Below are 17,634 nucleotides of genomic sequence, written 5' to 3'. Positions count from 1 at the left end.
ACACACAGACACACAGGTCACTCAGACACACAGACACACACTGGTCACTCAGACAGACACTCACTGGTCACTCAGACACACAGAGACACTGATCACAAAGACACACACTGGTCACACATACACTGGTCACTCAGACACACTGGTCACTCAGACACTCAGACACACACTAGTCACTCAGACACACTGGTCACTCAGACACTCATACACACACTGGTCACTCAGACACACTGGTCACTCAGACACTCATACACACACTGGTCACTCATACACACTATCCACTCAGACACAGACACACTGGTCACTCAGACACTCAGACACACACTAGTCACTCAGACACACTGGTCACTCAGACACTCATACACACACTGGTCACTCATACACACTATCCACTCAGACACAGACACACTGGTCACTCAGCTCTGGGAATTCCCTGCAGTCTCTTGGGAAAAGGCCTTGCTGGTCAGTGTGGCCGGACGCTGGTGGACGGGGGTGTGCTCACCGCCTCTGTGCAGTTTGTCTCGGGGGGCGGTGCAGTCGGGTCCTCACAGTGCTCCGTCGGGCCGTCCAGTTTCTGCAGTTTCCCGAATTCCAGGGGGCTGATTGGTACGCCTGGACAGACAGAGCAGCGGTCAGGGCTCTAGAGCTCTAGTGAGCCGATCAGCCGGACTGAGGGCCCTGCGGGTCTCCCTTCCTACCTGCCGCAGTGACCCTGTCGCTGTCCTTGATGCCGTTGAAGTCCCCACACAGCCCGCAGGTCTGGTTCCTGTACTGCTCATCGATCGCCACCTGCAGGGCGAGAGGAGGCTCTGCGGTCAGCAGGGCGCCCAGAGAGGGTGCCTCTGTCTGCTGCTGGGTCGATACCTGCAGTGGCCACCAGGCGGCAGCAGCGAGCAGCTTGACCTCACTGCAGAGCAGCTGTACTGAACAGCAGCAGACCGTGACCACGTCTGTTCCCATCGATCTCAACCTCCTGCTGGTGAGTCAAGGGAAGGGCGAGGCGCTGGACCACAGCGCCGATCCCATCGAGAGAGACAGGTTACAGAGACAGTGAGAGGAGGGTCTGGAAAGAGCTGTGAGTGATGTTCCTGAATCTGTGAGGCCGGTGCGTACCGAGAGAGCGTCCTTCCAGTCCCACTGCAGCTCCAGCCCCAGTCTGGCCGTCACCCTCAGGGACTCCCCGCTCCTCTCAGCCAGCACTCCTCCCTGGATGAAGGGCAGAGGCACCCTGGTGCACAAGGGAGTGAGGTCAGAAGCACACATTGTCACACACTGGAGTGCAGGTCAGAACCACACATTGTCACACACTTGGTAACAGGGCAGAACCACATATGTACACACACTGGGGTACAGGTCAGAGCCACACATTGACACACACCGGGGTGCAGGTCAGAACCACACATTGTCACACACTGGGATACAGGTCAGAACCACACATTGTCACACACTTTGGTAACAGGTCAGAACCACATATGTACACACACACTGGTGTACAGTTCAGAACCATGCATCTGTCACATACTGAGGTACAGGGCAGAACCACAAATTGACACACACTGGGGTACAGTTCAGAACCACACATTGTCACACACTGGGGTGCATGTCAGAACCACACATTGACACACACTGGGGTACAGGTCAGAACCACACATTGACACACACTGGGGTGCAGGTCAGAACCATACATTGTCAAACACTGGGATACAGGTCAGAACCACACTTTGACACACAATTGGGTACAGGTCAGAGCCACAGTGACACAAATTGGGATGGAGGTCAGAGCCACATTGTTGTACACACTTGAACAGAGGTCAGAACTACACACTCAGACAGAGATCAGAACAACGTTTTGACACACTCTGGAACACAGGTCAGAACCATGCATGAAAACACTGGGAAATAGGTCAGAACCACACATTGACACACTCAGCTGCATCATGACTCTACAGTCTGCAGTAACTTCTGCGTGTTCCAGACTCACAGCTCGCCGTTGGCAGAGACTGTCTCCCTGCGCAGCTCCAGAACCATGCCCTCCAGCTTCATGGTGACCTGGCTAATGGCGGAGTCACTGGGGGTCACATTCCTGCGGATCTGGATGTTGAAGTGCTCATAGGCAGCACGGCAGTGGGACGCCAGCACGTAGTTACAGGGGCCCGGGAGCTGATAGAGCTCCCCGTCAAACATGCGGTAGTGATGTCTGCCCCAGGTGCTGCACACTCCCCGGGGATGAGCTGAGACACAGAGAGAGAGAGAGCATCACCTGAGCTGGAGATACTGTAGACACTCAGTCCAGCTCCTCTGTAACTTCACACTAACACTCCCTCATCAGAGCTGTAGATACTGTAGACACTCAGTCCAGCTCATCTGTAACTTCACACTAACACTCCCTCATCAGAGCTGGAGATACTGTAGAGACACTCAGTCCAGCTCATCTGTAACTTCACACTAACACTCCCTCATCAGAGCTGGAGATACTGTAGACACTCAGTCCAGCTCCTCTGTAACTTCACACTAACACTCCCTCATCAGAGCTGGAGATACTGTAGAGACACTCAGTCCAGCTCATCTGTAACTTCACACTAACACTCCCTCATCAGAGCTGGAGATACTTTAGACACTCAGTCCAGCTCATCTGTAACTTCACACTAACACTCCCTCATCAGAGCTGGAGATACTGTAGACACTCAGTCCAGCTCATCTGTAACTTCACACTAACACTCCCTCATCAGAGCTGTAGATACTGTAGACACTCAGTCCAGCTCATCTGTAACTTCACACTAACACTCCCTCATCAGAGCTGGAGATACTGTAGAGACACTCAGTCCAGCTCCTCTGTAACTTCACACTAACACTCCCTCATCAGAGCTGTAGATACAATAGAGACACTCAGTCCAGCTCATCTGTAACTTCACACTAACACTCCCTCATCAGAGCTGTAGATACTGTAGAGACACTCAGTCCAGCTCATCTGTAACTTCACACTAACACTCCCTCATCAGAGCTGGAGATACTGTAGACACTCAGTCCAGCTCATCTGTAACTTCACACTAACACTCCCTCATCAGAGCTGTAGATACTGTAGACACTCAGTCCAGCTCCTCTGTAACTTCACACTAACACTCCCTCATCAGAGCTGTAGATACTGTAGAGACACTCAGTCCAGCTCATCTGTAACTTCACACTAACACTCCCTCATCAGAGCTGGAGATACTGTAGACACTCAGTCCAGCTCCTCTGTAACTTCACACTAACACTCCCTCATCAGAGCTGTAGATACTGTAGAGACACTCAGTCCAGCTCATCTGTAACTTCACACTAACACTCCCTCATCAGAGCTGTAGATACTGTAGAGACACTCAGTCCAGCTCCTCTGTAACTTCACACTAACACTCCCTCATCAGAGCTGTAGATACTGTAGAGACACTCAGTCCAGCTCCTCTGTAACTTCACACTAACAGTCCCTCATCAGAGCTGGAGATACTGTAGAGACACTCAGTCCAGCTCCTCTGTAACTTCACACTAACACTCCCTCATCAGAGCTGTAGATACTGTAGACACTCAGTCCAGCTCCTCTGTAACTTCACACAAACACTCCCTCATCAGAGCTGTAGATACTGTAGAGACACTCAGTCCAGCTCCTCTGTAACTTCACACTAACACTCCCTCATCAGAGCTGTAGATACTGTAGAGACACTCAGTCCAGCTCATCTGTAACTTCACACTAACACTCCCTCATCAGAGCTGTAGATACTGTAGAGACACTCAGTCCAGCTCCTCTGTAACTTCACACTAACACTCCCTCATCAGAGCTGTAGATACTGTAGAGACACTCAGTCCAGCTCCTCTGTAACTTCACACTAACAGTCCCTCATCAGAGCTGGAGATACTGTAGAGACACTCAGTCCAGCTCCTCTGTAACTTCACACTAACACTCCCTCATCAGAGCTGTAGATACTGTAGACACTCAGTCCAGCTCCTCTGTAACTTCACACAAACACTCCCTCATCAGAGCTGTAGATACTGTAGAGACACTCAGTCCAGCTCCTCTGTAACTTCACACTAACACTCCCTCATCAGAGCTGTAGATACTCAGTCCAGCTCATCTAGTATTTCGGTTCAGAGACTCTTACTTACCCACAACACCAGGAAGCACTTGTATGGTGGGGACAAGAGGAATGTTGTTTCTTATCAGAATCGGATTGATTTTTGGTGGATCTTTTAAAAATTAAAAAACAGAGAGTTAGTGGAATTTTCCTATCAGGTTAAGACAGCAGGAACTGTAAAGAGTTCTTGTACATGAAATCTCTGCTTAGAGAGAAATGACAAGAGGCCAGCTGGCCTGTATTGTACTGAGCACTCTAGAGGTTTCATTCCTATCTGATCAGTCCTGCCTTGTCTGGCTGTGAACTCCCAGCTGTCCTGTATGGCTGTTGATGAGGTGCAGCAGGATAAGGACAGCCATGTTCACCTCAAGGACAGGACAGCTTCGCCCCAGACAGCCCTGAGCCAGCGCCAGCAGGCAGCGAGACCTCAGAGAGGAGCAGAGCACGATCTCACCTTCCACTGCAGCTGCGAGAGCCACACTCGCCATCCACACCACCGCCCAGACCGTCATCTTCCTCGGGGTCGCTCTGCAGACTGGTGCCGTGAAGGTGCTGCTCTTCCCTTTATAGCCCCAGGCTCCGGGTTCGTGGCCCCTGAGGGTGGACAGGAGGGGCAGGCTGACAAACAGGCAAACAGAATTACAGCCGATCAGCAAACAGATTTCCCAGAGCCGGACTCACGCACTGTTAGCACAGGAGGGCTGGGATTTACTGGAGCTTCTGTATGTTCTTCGGCTCTCACTGTGACATCAACAAGAGAAGAGTCGGCCCCTGCGTGACTGGGGGTCCTCTGCTGATGTTCTGGGGTCACCCTGTGATCCGGAGAGAGTTGGACCCCGAGTGAGAAGGGGACGACTGTGGACACTGAATGAGCTGAGACAGAAATGTGGCTTAATGATCCAATTCTAGAGTCGGAGAAGAGCTGGTTGAAGCTACAATGAAGTTTACTGCAGTGTTCTGTACATACTCTTCATCACCTGTGATAGACATACTCTTCATCACCTGTGATAGACATACTCTTCACCGCCAGTGATGGGCGTGCTCTTCATTGCCTTTGACAGACATGCTCTTCATCCCCATGATGTAAATACTCTTCCTCTCCTGTGATGGGCGTACTCTTCCTCCTCCATGACGTGCAGTGAGCACTAGAAGGCCCCCCTCTCAGGGATCTCCATGTCAGCGCTGGATCTCTGCTCTGAACAGACAGTCGTCCCTCACAGGGAGTTGAGATTCCCCTCCTGTCCTCTCAGCTCAGAGAACGTGTGAATTTCAGTAACACTGATCACTCATGCTGCATTTTCTACCTACAATCTCAAATTCAGGAGTTTTCTGTTCATTTTTAGTTGGCAAAATGCTTCTGGAGAAGAAAGTGTAATTATCTGTTAATTGGGTTGTTACGGCTCAATGAAATGGATTATAATAAAGGGGATTTAATCCACTGTTAATTTTAGCCACTAGACACTCGTGTTTATTACAGTATGTCACTCACGGCCCAGTTCCTAATTAGACCAACTCCACTGTATTAAATTAATCTGCATTATATTTCTAATCCAAACACAGTTTCAGCAGTTCTTGTGCGTACAGACATGTGAAAGAACAATTCGCTCTTAATTCCCCAGGCTCTGGAGCAGGACTGGACACGCAGCACAGACAGGCACTGAAATCTGATCGAACTCCTTCACTAATTACAGTAACTCGTTACTGTCGCTGTGATGTCCGCGTGAGGAGGGGCTCGAGGGCGGACAGGCGGTCCCCCGCTGACCGCTGGCCTGGTCAGTGTGTGGCCGAGCTGCCCTGTGGGGCTGTATTCTGCCTTGTGTGCTCAGGATCGCAGCAGTGCTGCAGCTCTGCTCCAGGCCACTCCCTGGCCTTGCTAATCCCCTGCCCTGGCCCAGCCCAGGACCAGGATGTGGTAAACCGCTTCTTCTGCCCTCACAGTGGGGCTCCTGACCAGACCGCAGCGCTCTGACCCTCAGAGGACACTGCTCGCAGCCCGTCAGATGGACGAAGTGGTGAGGACTGTGTGTCTGAGGTCCTGGACCCTCCAGAGCCCAGTAAAACCACAGGCCCAGCCCTCCAATCACACAGCCGGGCCCTTGAGGGCCACTTCAGCACTGCTAGATAGGAATACAGGGGCCACGAGTAACATCCTTAATGTGCGCCCTAAAACATGGACGTTAGGTGGGAGTTATTTCCCAAATGAAATAGGCTTAGTGGGGTCCGGGAGGATGTTAATATTCCCCTGAGGCTCGTGTGCGACACATTTCTCCACAAGAATCACAGTGTTTGAACAGTAAGAGAGACCAGGACCTGCCAACACAATTTCACAAGTCCATTCACGTGTTCCAGTAGAAACAGAGCGCTGTACTGACCGGTTACATTGAGCACGGAAGTCTAATTTAACTTTGATCTGAAACATTTTAGAAACACTCAGAATTGGAAAATTAACAATTTTGTGTGTTTTAAGCCATGGACAACATTTTATAACATTACGTTCATTTCAACATTTAACTTAAAAACCACCATCGAACACAAACTCAGTTGAGACAGAAGTTCCTTCTTTTTCAACCAGAACCTGATCAGGTGGGTCCCAGACTTCTTAGCACACAGCTCTGACATTCCCTACACGTCCCCTGGGTCACCACAGGGCTGTGTTTCCCCTCCTGCTCTACATTCTGTACACTAATAAGCATCAGAGCAAACACACAGATGTCTCGTATAAGTCTGTTGAAGACACAGCCCTGATCAGCTTGTTAAAATACCCAGAAAACCATGGGCCCAAATCTAAATGATTTGAATCAATGTTCTCTTTGAAGTTAAATGTCTTGACAAGAAAGATACATTTTAGGAGAGATGTAAGACCCCTACTGAACCTGCTGCAATAGTTGTCATAAATTGTCAACAATTGTTTGTTTCGTAGGAAACCCAGCTAATTCAAGATAAACAGAACTAATTTTACTCTTTTCTATAAGTTATGTATTGAAAGCGTCTTTACATTCTATCTCTCTTGCTGGTTTGGCGACATCAGTATTGTTAATTATAATCAGTTGGGTAAATCAGTGCAAATCAGTCGGTTAGTGTTAAAGTCATGGGAACATCAGAAAGGAAGGCTCCTTTCTCTCTTTCTAATAATTGAGTAGCGATAATATGTTTGTGCTCATACTTGAGCTGTTTTCTCCAATAGAACATTTTACTTTTCATCCAATGAGTCCTCATTATTCAAACAGGGAGTCTCTACCAGTCCTGTTCCTGGACCCTTGTAGTGCCTGTGGTGGGGAAAGGAGGCAGGAGATGTTCAGGTTGGGGTTACAGTCTTGCTGCAGTGTCTGTGCTCATGGGACTGGGAGATGCACCAGACTATCAGGTAAAGCTGATGGGTGTCACGCCCGACATCCCTCCCTAGAGGGCGCTCCACAACTCCCATTATTGTCCTTGTGGTTAAGCTCCCCAGGTGTGCCCTCTTGTCTGTATTATTTAAAGACCAGCTCCTCCAGTCCTCGGGGCTCATCATCAGGGTCAGGATGTCGCGAGGCCTGCCTGGCACCAGGAAACCCTCCGTCTGTCTCCTGGGGGCACAGGTGTCCCCGACACCTCCCACTCCCTGAGCCCGGGGTCTGGAGGGTCTCACCCTGTCACCCCTGGACCTCGTGTTTTGTCTGTCCATGTGTTCTCCCCTCCCGGGGATTTTAACCTTGTCTTGTCCCAGGATGGATCACTCGCCCCTGGACCCCCGGACTGGGCCCTGACCTGCCTTTGACCTGTTTGGATTTGGATGCTATTCCTTGTCTCCCCCACTCACTGTCTCACGGACTGTCACTATTATTTTGTGCACTATTAAACCCCTGTGTGTTCCCTTTCACCACGCCTCCTGTCTCCTCCAGCTCTTACCACATCGCACAGGGTCTCCTACAAGACCCGACACGGATCTCAGTCCGTGTTCGTGACAATGGGCTGTGATGGGGCAGGATGGTGTCACCTCCACGTTTTTTTTTATTTTGACTGAAGCTCAAGTGCAGAACTGTCCACAGAGAGGGCTACAGCACTGGCTTTACAGAGCTGATGGGGGCCAATAAGCAGGACATCAGACTTGTCACTGTTTAGATAAAGGAAAGTTTGAGTCATCCATCCATGCTAGAGATGCAATTAGAGAGAACAGGGACAGCCACAACAGGGTCAGATTTAATATGGATGGAGATTCAGTTAAACTCAATTCAAGCTTTATTGTTCCCTAGGGGAAATTAGTTGTATGGCACAGTCAAACACAACACAATGACAAATACACATTATCAAAGGGAAGAGAATACAGTAGTGTTACAGGACATAAGGAACAAGAGACAAAGTAGTCACTTTGCATTGTTTAAGAGTGTGATTACAGTGAGGATGAAAGATTTCCTGAGTCTGCTGGTTTTACACCTGGGGGCACAGAGGCGTCTCCCAGATGGGAGAAGTGTGAATTCGCAATGGAGGGGTGAGACACACACTCCCTGATGCTTTTGGCTTTCTTAGTCACCCTCTGTCTGTAAAGGATACTTCAGTTGATTTGATTATTCCTGATTATTTTGCCCCTGATATTCCCTAATTGACCAGCCTGTTACAGTTACCGGTGCTCATGTTGCCACACCAGCAAGTGAAGCAGGATGTGAAGACACTTTCAGTGAATGATTTGTAGAAAAGTGTAAGAATAGTTTTATCTGCCTTAAAGTACCTGGGTTTCCTAAGAAAGAAGAGTCTCTGTTTGCCTTTTGCATAGATCGTGTCCCAACATTTGTCTCTGAAGTGACATCGGAGTGAGAAGGACCGTGCACACCACTACTGCTACTGCTGAATTACAAACATGTCATCATATATCTATAATATAACAACTAACACTCTTTATATAAAGTTGTACTTTGCATTTTTGATTAACTACGCCGACGGCAGCGAGAACGTTTTTCAGTTTTTCGGTTTTCAGCAACCAGCTTAGGCATTCGGCATCATCGACGATTTCAACAGGCTGCCCATCAATTATAGTGGGTTGAGGAGGTGTGGTCTTTATCCTACAATCAATAACCAGTTCCTTCGTTTGTGAAACATTTAACTTTAGGGAGGACTTGTTGCACCAGTTAGTAAAATCATTAAGGATGGGCCCATGATGGTATTCTGTGTCCTTTAATAAACTGACCAGGGCTGTGTCATCAGCAAACTTCATGAGGTGTCTATCTGTGTGTCTGCTTATGCGATCACTGGTGTACAAAATGTACAGCAGAGGGGACAAGACGCAGCCCTGTGGTGATCCACTTGATGTGTAGCGAATGTCAGATAAGCACTTCCCCAGTCTGGCCTGTCACAGTCGTAATCCCTCCTCTTGGGGGCGCTCCATCCCTTTCGTATTCTGGTTGATTATGTGCACCTGCCCTCTGTTTGTCTCCTTGTTCAAGCCTGGTGCTCCCACTATTCCTGGCTCAGCACTGGGAGATGGACGCCCAGAAGCTCGTCTACCAGCAGGTCCAGGAGAGACCCGACGGGACGGCACAGGCTTCATCACAGCGTCCTGACCATCTGAGTCCGGGGCTCGGAGCGCCTGGCCTCGTCCTCCTGGTTTTATTCCCTGTCCCTGTCCCAGATCCTGTTCCGGATTTTAACCTTGTTTCTCTCGTCTTGGATTGATTCCCCGGTTTGGACTTTGGACTGCACCCCGGGATTTCCCCTTAGAAACTTGGTTGCCATCACCCCCCCTCCCCATCTGTCAACCCGTCCTGATTCCTCTTCGTCTCCTCCCCTGATGTCCTTCTCCACTTACTTCCAGATCATACCGTCTGCACAGGGTCCTGAACGGTGCTAAGCGGGAGCCTGGACCAGCTCCTGTTACAGACCTGTTGAGACCTGTTAGTTAGGAAGTCTAGCACCCAGCTCATCAAGTTCTTATTCAGACTGAAGTGCAGTACTTTCTACTGTTTCTGCGCAAGCAACAGTGGGTGTATTGTGATGAAAGTGGAGGAGAAGTCAACAAATAAAATCCTTTCAAAGGTCCCTGGTTGGTCCAGGTGTTGATAGACCAGATTTAACAATGTGTGTTTTGCATCGTCTACTCCCCTCCTGTCCCTGTGTGCAAACTGCAGGGGGTCGATGAGGGCTTGTGTGCTCTCTGTGATGTGCTGCTTCACTATTCTCTCAAGAGCTTTCACTGGGAGAGATGTGAGGGCAACCGGCCTGTAGCTGTTAAGGCCACTAGGCTGGGCAGTTTTAGGAACAGGAATAATGATGGATTTCTGCCACAGAGAGGGAATGACCTGTAAGTTTAAGGACATCTGGAAGAGAAAACTAAACATATCGCAAAGCTGATCTGCACAAGATTGTACCACACACACTATCGGGACGTTCACTTTTCCTTATATAATTTTCCTAAAAGGTCTACGTACCTCTGCTGTGTCAATTTAAAAACAGCCTCTCCAGATCCAGGGTGAATAGCACTACGAGCTGAGCTGGTTGTAGATTTCAACTCAACGGCGGTATAAAACACATTCAGATCATTGGCCAGCTGTTGCCCATCCACACCATTTAACAGGGTACAGTGCTGCCACTACGCTTCTGAGGGATATTGGCTATGATTTTAATGCCCTGCCATACCATCCTGGTGTCACCTGTTGTCATGGTGTTCTCTATTTTCACCCTATACTGTTCCTTAGCTTTCCTGATCTCCCTTTTCACCTCTCTCTGCACTTCCTTCCTGAGCTGGGCGTCCCCTTGAGAAAAAGCCTGTTTCTCTTGTAGGAGGACATGATGCAGGCTTTGTGTTACCCAGGGTTTGTTATTGGGAAAAACCTTTCACGAGGAATGACAACACCCAGGATGAAAGCGTCATGGAGCGAAACTGTGGCTTAACCCGCTTGGCTGAGGGCTCCTGGCCTGAGGACAAGGTTCTTCTGGGGGGTCCTGGTCTCCCAGCGGGACCCCAAACCACCAATGCAGAATTCTGAAGCGTGGAGGAGGGGAGAGGAACACGTGGTGTGAACTGTGGGTCATCGCAGAGCTCGAATAACAGCTGGGGGAGTGTTTGTTTAGGGTCACTGTCTGTAAAGAAGGAAGGCCTCCGAAGACCCGGGCGAGCTGCTTATTAAAATACATCCGCATTGAGCAGCAAGGAGGCAGCCTTGAGCTGGAAGAGACGTCCTCAGTAGCTCCAGATTCGCGAGAACTTGGTAAACGGGAAAGGAAGTCACTGGCGTTATTAAATTGACTAAAAATGGCGGTGTTATCTGATTGGATAAGGGCCCGAGTTTCCAATCGTACCCCCAAAAGCAGCAGTGGAAATTGGAGACTCGTCTGCTGTATTGGTACTGTGAATAGACTGAGGGACGGAGGAAACCGGCAGCGTCTCGGCCTCCTGTAACCATTGGATTTGATAAGAGTCTCCTGGGCAGACAGGGTGAGTGTGTAACACTGAGGCGTATACACCTGCTGACGTGTGACCTCCTGGTATCCGAGGCAGAGTTAAGTATAAGGGACTAACGGCTCGGATTCTTACGGACTCGGGAACAGGACTGAAAGCGCTGTTGACCGCTCAGTGACTCCATGTGGGCACCGTGGAGAGGAAAACAAAACCTCCGGTTGAGAGAAGACAAACCTCTGGGGGTCCCGGCCCAATGGATGCCCCTCCTCCAGGCAGCGAATGGTTTGAGTGTGGCTCGGCCCTGTAGTGCTGCAGCTGAGAAGACGCTGGACTGACCCAGAAGCCGGTGTGGCCTGGAAAGCGGAGCGAGAGCAGGACTGGAGCGGAGGAGCTGGCATCAGCAGCAGCGCAGAACGAGAGGAATGAACCCGGGGCCGAATGGGACCCCGGGGATAGAGACACCAATGAGTCGGGGACACCAGTAGGACCTTCCTGTACGGATATCAAGCTTTGGGAGCAGCAGAGGACGAGAGGGATAGACCTGAGGCCGAACTGGACACCGGGGACCAAGACGTATCGAGACGAGGACACGAGACATACAGAAGATATTACTAATAGTATTAATAATGGATGACTTTGGACAAGCTGTATACTCAAAGTATAATTTCTTTAGCACATTTGTACAAGCACTTGGAATCTGTCCAAGCCATACTTTGTCAGGCATTTTGTTTTACTTCAACGGGCATAAAAACTTCCTTGCTTTTAACAGGGTGTTTCATAATTTCTAACTACGAAAATGATTTAAAATGCGACACCTATCATGAAAAGAAAAAAATACACACCAGTATTCCATTTCTCCCTAAACATTGTAAGCTTCGAAGTCTTTAACTAACATGATACCGGAGTCAACAAGCATACTTTTAGAATTTGATTAAAAGGGAATATAATATGGAATCGCGTATCTCAAGAATTTAATAACGGTATGATTATATCCGTGTACTGCGGCAGGGCTGTGTAGGGCTGTTTCGCCTGCCTGATCATGCGAGCTGTCTTGTAGCCTACTGGTCTAGGTGCGTGACTACCAACTGGCAGGTTGTGTGTTTGAATCCAGCTGGTGCTGGACTTTTCATTTTTATTTATTTATTTTTTAATCGCGTAACATAAACATATTACCGTATGCAAACTGTACTGTATACAATATGTATATGTATATTTAATGTCTTAACTGTGCCCGTTTAAGTATTGAATATTCATATCTAATTTTACCACTGAAGGGAAATCTTAACATAAACATACAGTATATGGCTGGTCTCGGTACTTTAAAGAAAAAAATACACACCAGTATTCCATTTCTCCCTAAACATTGTAAGCTTCGAATGAAACCACTAAATAAAGACATAAATATAGAAATCTTAAGATTTGTTTTATTTAATGTTGGTAGCAGGATGAACTGTCAGAGTGTATATTTTGTCGCAAAGTTGCTACAAGATGTTAACAGTGAAAAAGGTATTTAGAAATGAGTTATTTCAAGATGAAAAAGAAAACATACACGAAACATGGTTTCATTACGACCAGAATCGGTCTTGAGATATTTTTAGCTTGATTTACAGTATTTGAGAGGTATGTCTTAACACCGATACTACAGTGCTTAAGTACTGCTCACGTATATGTTTCTAGGTTTATATTATGCATTTCATACGGTCAAATTACTTTTGAGCAACTAATAAGAAGCGCGAAACGGTATGCGTTTTAGTTTCGTTTTGTGCTGGAACCCATGGATTGATTAGAGATATCAAGTACATACAAGTCATTTTTTAAATGTTGTAGTTCGTCTTGAAAAAATGTTAAGAGTACATCATCTATCAACAATTACACAGGTTCTGTTTCCATATTGCGGATTTTGGTTAGGTACAGTATTATCAAATCCAGTGGCGCTGTGTGTTACTTTACTGAGTCCCAATCTGTGATTGAAACCTGTAAAACCGGTTTAATTCGTCACAGCCAGCACTCTTCAGGTGTGAGGGTCTTCTGCTCAGAATGAAACGCTAAAATGTTTGTGTATATTCTAATGGTAGTGGGGGCAGGGTGTGTGGGAACAGGTTTGTTCTTCACACCTGAAACATTTTCTCTGAAAGGATTTTCTTCGCAGTTTAACCGATCTTGTTACAGCATGTTACAGTTTACTATTATTAACCATATTAATTTTAAGTGCTTAATGTAAAATCTTGTAAAAATATATTTTCATTGTTCAAATATACATTAATATACATTAAGTCTGACTATCATATAATAAGTTAAATACAAAACTAAAGAAAAAATAGGGTTAAATATAATTCAAAATATTTTGCTAACAATGTTAACTGTTTATGAATAATAAAATGTATTAACTAAGGAGTAGGATGGCACAGTTGTTAGTATGTTTTTTGTTTTGTTTCTTTTTCATAAATACAACAGTAGTACCTGATGTCTCAGTGGCTTTCAAAATTAAATTATGCATGCAAACCTGTGAACTAGAAAGATAACTAAGATTTTAATACTAATTAAATGACCGCGGGCACTTTCCACCCCCTCTACATTCTCAGAGTAGAACAGACTAACCTTCTAATGAAAGACGGTCCACCCCCCACGGACAGGAAAAGTGCCCACAGGCACTTAAACTTAATATGGTCAGTAACGGTAAACAGTAACATGGTAAGAAGGAGCACGTACAAACGTTTTCGAAATAACCACATGTAAGACTCTGATGCTTAAAATGTTTAGGGAGAAAGTGGAATACTGGTGTGTATTTTTTCTTTAAACTACCGATACCAGCCATATACAGTCTGTAACGTAGGGATTTCTATATGTCTTTATTTAGTGTTTACATTAGTGACAAAGGCTAAACTTTTAGCTTCAGCAACGTGTACATATCTCCCCTTTTTATAAAACGACTTGGTTGAAAACTGTTCCAGAGCCACTGTTGTTTCATCAGTGAAAAGTACATCATGAAATGCCTCTCCCTGTTCAATCCACTGGAAAAAAGAAAAGGAGCATAAAGCTTCTGATGGTCATAAACGATATTCATTTAGGAGCAGCATCAGAGGTATGTTTTTAACTGCACTGCATTGGAGAGAATACCATAGTGTGTTTTTTTTTTTACTCCCTGGCGGAAACTGGCTTCCAGAAGAATCAGTATGGCTCAGAGCTTAAATAAAACTTCACAGACATTAACGAAGAGCATAACGCGTGTACTGTATACACTGCAAGTACAACCCAACTCTCTGCAGGAGTGCTGGCTGTGACGAATTGAACCGGTTTCACGGGTATTTTCAAAGTAGGAGGCGAGATTTCCAGCGAAAGACACCCCCTCAAAAACCCAGTAAATACAGTACTTACTAGTTAAAGGCTAGGCTCCCGACTACGGCGAAAGGAACCCTTCTTTCATTAGAAGACAATGAACATATTTTAGCCCTGAATGAATTAATAGCAAACATGGTTTACATAAAAGACATTTTTCCGAGAAAGTTTAGCCTTTGTCACTAATGAAACCACTAAATAAAGACATAAATATAAAAATCTTAAGATTTTTAAAATACATGACTTTGCTAAAATTTATTTGAAAATAAAAACAATTACAACCGCCAGGGGAGAGAGAGAACAGGGGAGGGATGTTGGTTTTGCATAAGGGGCGGGGCTATGTTTGGGTATGTTTGGGAATGTGGAGTTACATGTTCAGGCTGTTTGTGAATTATCGTTGTTGAGTATGGAGTGTTGAGGTATTGATTTTGTGTAATGCTTTATGTTGAAAATTGAGATGGATTTTGTTTATGATAAACAGGATAAACTGGGATGGGAGGAAGGTTTGGTTTTGCATAAGGGGCGGGATTATGATAATTGGAGGACTTTGCGAGTGTAAAATGGTTTGATTATTTGATTTTGTATTGTGGTTGTTATCTATGTTTTTGGTTGGTATTATGTTTATATAGTTGTTTTTGTTGGTTGGTTGTTATTATGGTTATTAATAATACGATCTATAGTTGAAATCTGAGCCTAAATAAAAAGAAAAAGCAAGTGATTAGGTTTATGAGCAATCTAATTACTTATTCGTTTAAAAAGCTATATAAAATAAAGTTTATTATTAATTTGCTGGACAGAGCGGTGAACATTATTATGCATAAGACAAAGATAACGATCCTGATCAGTTTAGAAATCTGTGTACGCTGTAAGGTTTTTACTTCTTAAACTTTTAAAATACACGTTTTGAATAGAAAGAAATCCTCTTCCTGGTATAGCAAACCAGCACGTCTTTTTTCTCCAATCAGAGGGGTGTCAGATGGTGTCAGCCAATCACCATTCTGCGTTGGGTAGCAACGGGTGACTGTTCTCAGGCGGAACATGTAAACAGCTTAATGTTCGTGTTAAATAATTTTTTTTAATTAAAATTCATTTTATACAGCAATCGCATATTTGGGTACCGTTTCATAAAACTTTCATGCTTAAAATGTTTAGGGAGAAATGGAAGACTGGTGTGTATTTTTTCTTTAAACTACCAAGACCAGCCATACACAGTACAGTTTACATACATACAGTAATGTTTATGTTCCTAAATTAATATCGTTTATGACCTTCAGATGCGTTATGCTCCTCTTCTTTTTATGCTCAGCTACTAAAATTTCCCTTTAGTGGTAAAATCCATATAAATATTCAAAACTAAGCAGATTAAAATGTGCACAATAAAGACATTAAATGATTAAATCTTTGCACTACCAACCAATGCACCACGAGTGCCCCTGTCGGTCATTTTGGCCAGCCAATCACTTGCCCTGTGGTACCCTCCGGTGCCCCGCGGTGGCTTGTGGGTAGGTTACCGTACCGCGGGTTTTTACCGCGCATTTTGAATGGCTGCATCTGTAAGGGCTGAATTGGACAGAAACACGAATGTGACAGGGGCGCAAGACACAGGACAACTGCTGACTGGGTCAGAGGTAGGACGCCGGACAGACCCGGGGCCGAGGAGACGGCTGCAGTAGCCGTGGATACAGGAACCCGAGGACACGAGAGGCAGTTAAACACACAGGAGAAAAGTGAGATTAAAAGGACATGGAGGAAGAACAGAGGGGGCTTGAGATTCGGAGGGGTGAGTTTAGATATGATGAGACGCAGAATTTAGAATGAAGAAAAGCAGGGAGACTGCAGAATGGACGGTCGTGGGGTTGCAGGGCTCAGAGGCTGCGTCCTGCTATGAGCTGGGCAGCAGCGTGCCGAAGAGCCAGGTTATTTATTACTCTCCGAGGTTCAGAGCTCTATTTATTTCTTGCTTCACGGTGAAACAGGTTTGTGGGAAGCTGGGGAAATGCACCTGTGTTGCGCTTTTCTCTTCCCTGCTCGTGGTCCAGGCTTAGAGAATGAATGCGACTCACGTTAGCAGTGCGGGTGGCGAATGTGAAATCAGCAGCATCTTTTTTAAACCAGAGCCCGGGTCTGTGGACGCGAGGGCAGGATCAGCAGGTCGGCTGCACTCAGGGTTCGCGCCGGACTGGAGTGTGGCGGTGCTGATGACGTCATCAGGAGACGCGGACGTTTACCGGGAGCGCTGGATACGTTAAGTATATCTTTGATAAGAGAATGTGTAATATTCCTAAATATAAGCCCTGAACGAAAGCTGTTTAAACGTGGTCTAGTGACGTTGTGCCACTGTCCGGGTGATAACGGGAGGACAGGTGGCGAGTGGGAGGTTTGCGAACGTGTTGGCGAATGCGCGTTTGCCGAGAGCAGCTCATTTCAAAACACAACAGGAGAAGTAAGCGGACAGTTGAACGCCAGGGGTTGGACAGGACGGGGGGACAACGGCGGGTCTCGGTCTGGGGAAAGACACGAGCTGCAGGTGTTGAAAAGCGACGAAGAGTCAGATCGATGGCCAGCTGGTACGCGGAGGAGGAAGTCTGACTCCTGGCTGAGATCGACTGAGCATCGGAGCAGCAAACGGGAAACTGATTGAAGGTTCAGGCAGCGTCGTATACTGTCTGTGCGAGACAGCGGGGCTCATGCAAGAGAGAGAGATGGGGAGCTCGTAAGTATTCGTAGCGTTCGGGAGAGGACTGGACTGTCAGGAGCGATTGCTAATCACTGACAGCGGAGTCTGGTTGAACCTGGTTGTTGTCGTCCCTCCCGACCTGCTGTTATAAA

The 17,634-nt window shown here is 46.7% G+C and overlaps 1 protein-coding gene across 1 annotated transcript; it reads right to left on the bottom strand.

The window, feature by feature from the left end:
• Positions 1 to 460: 460 nt before the first annotated feature.
• On the bottom strand, positions 461 to 5,230 carry LOC148645798 (mucin-2-like). The gene is made up of 6 exons (XM_088611869.1): positions 5,217 to 5,230; positions 4,555 to 4,718; positions 1,979 to 2,228; positions 1,111 to 1,225; positions 696 to 786; positions 461 to 609 (listed from the first exon to the last, which is right to left on the bottom strand). The coding sequence occupies exons 1-6, from the start codon at positions 5,228 to 5,230 to the stop codon at positions 461 to 463; spliced, it is 783 nt and encodes a 260-aa protein (XP_088467995.1).
• Positions 5,231 to 17,634: the final 12,404 nt, after the last annotated feature.

This window comes from Lepisosteus platostomus, chromosome 18 (genome assembly GCF_059453375.1).
Source record: "Lepisosteus platostomus isolate fLepPlt1 chromosome 18, fLepPlt1.hap1, whole genome shotgun sequence".
Lineage (NCBI taxonomy): Eukaryota > Metazoa > Chordata > Actinopteri > Semionotiformes > Lepisosteidae > Lepisosteus > Lepisosteus platostomus.
The sequence above is the reverse complement of the archived record's forward strand: the minus strand, read 5'-3'. Positions and strand labels throughout refer to the sequence as shown.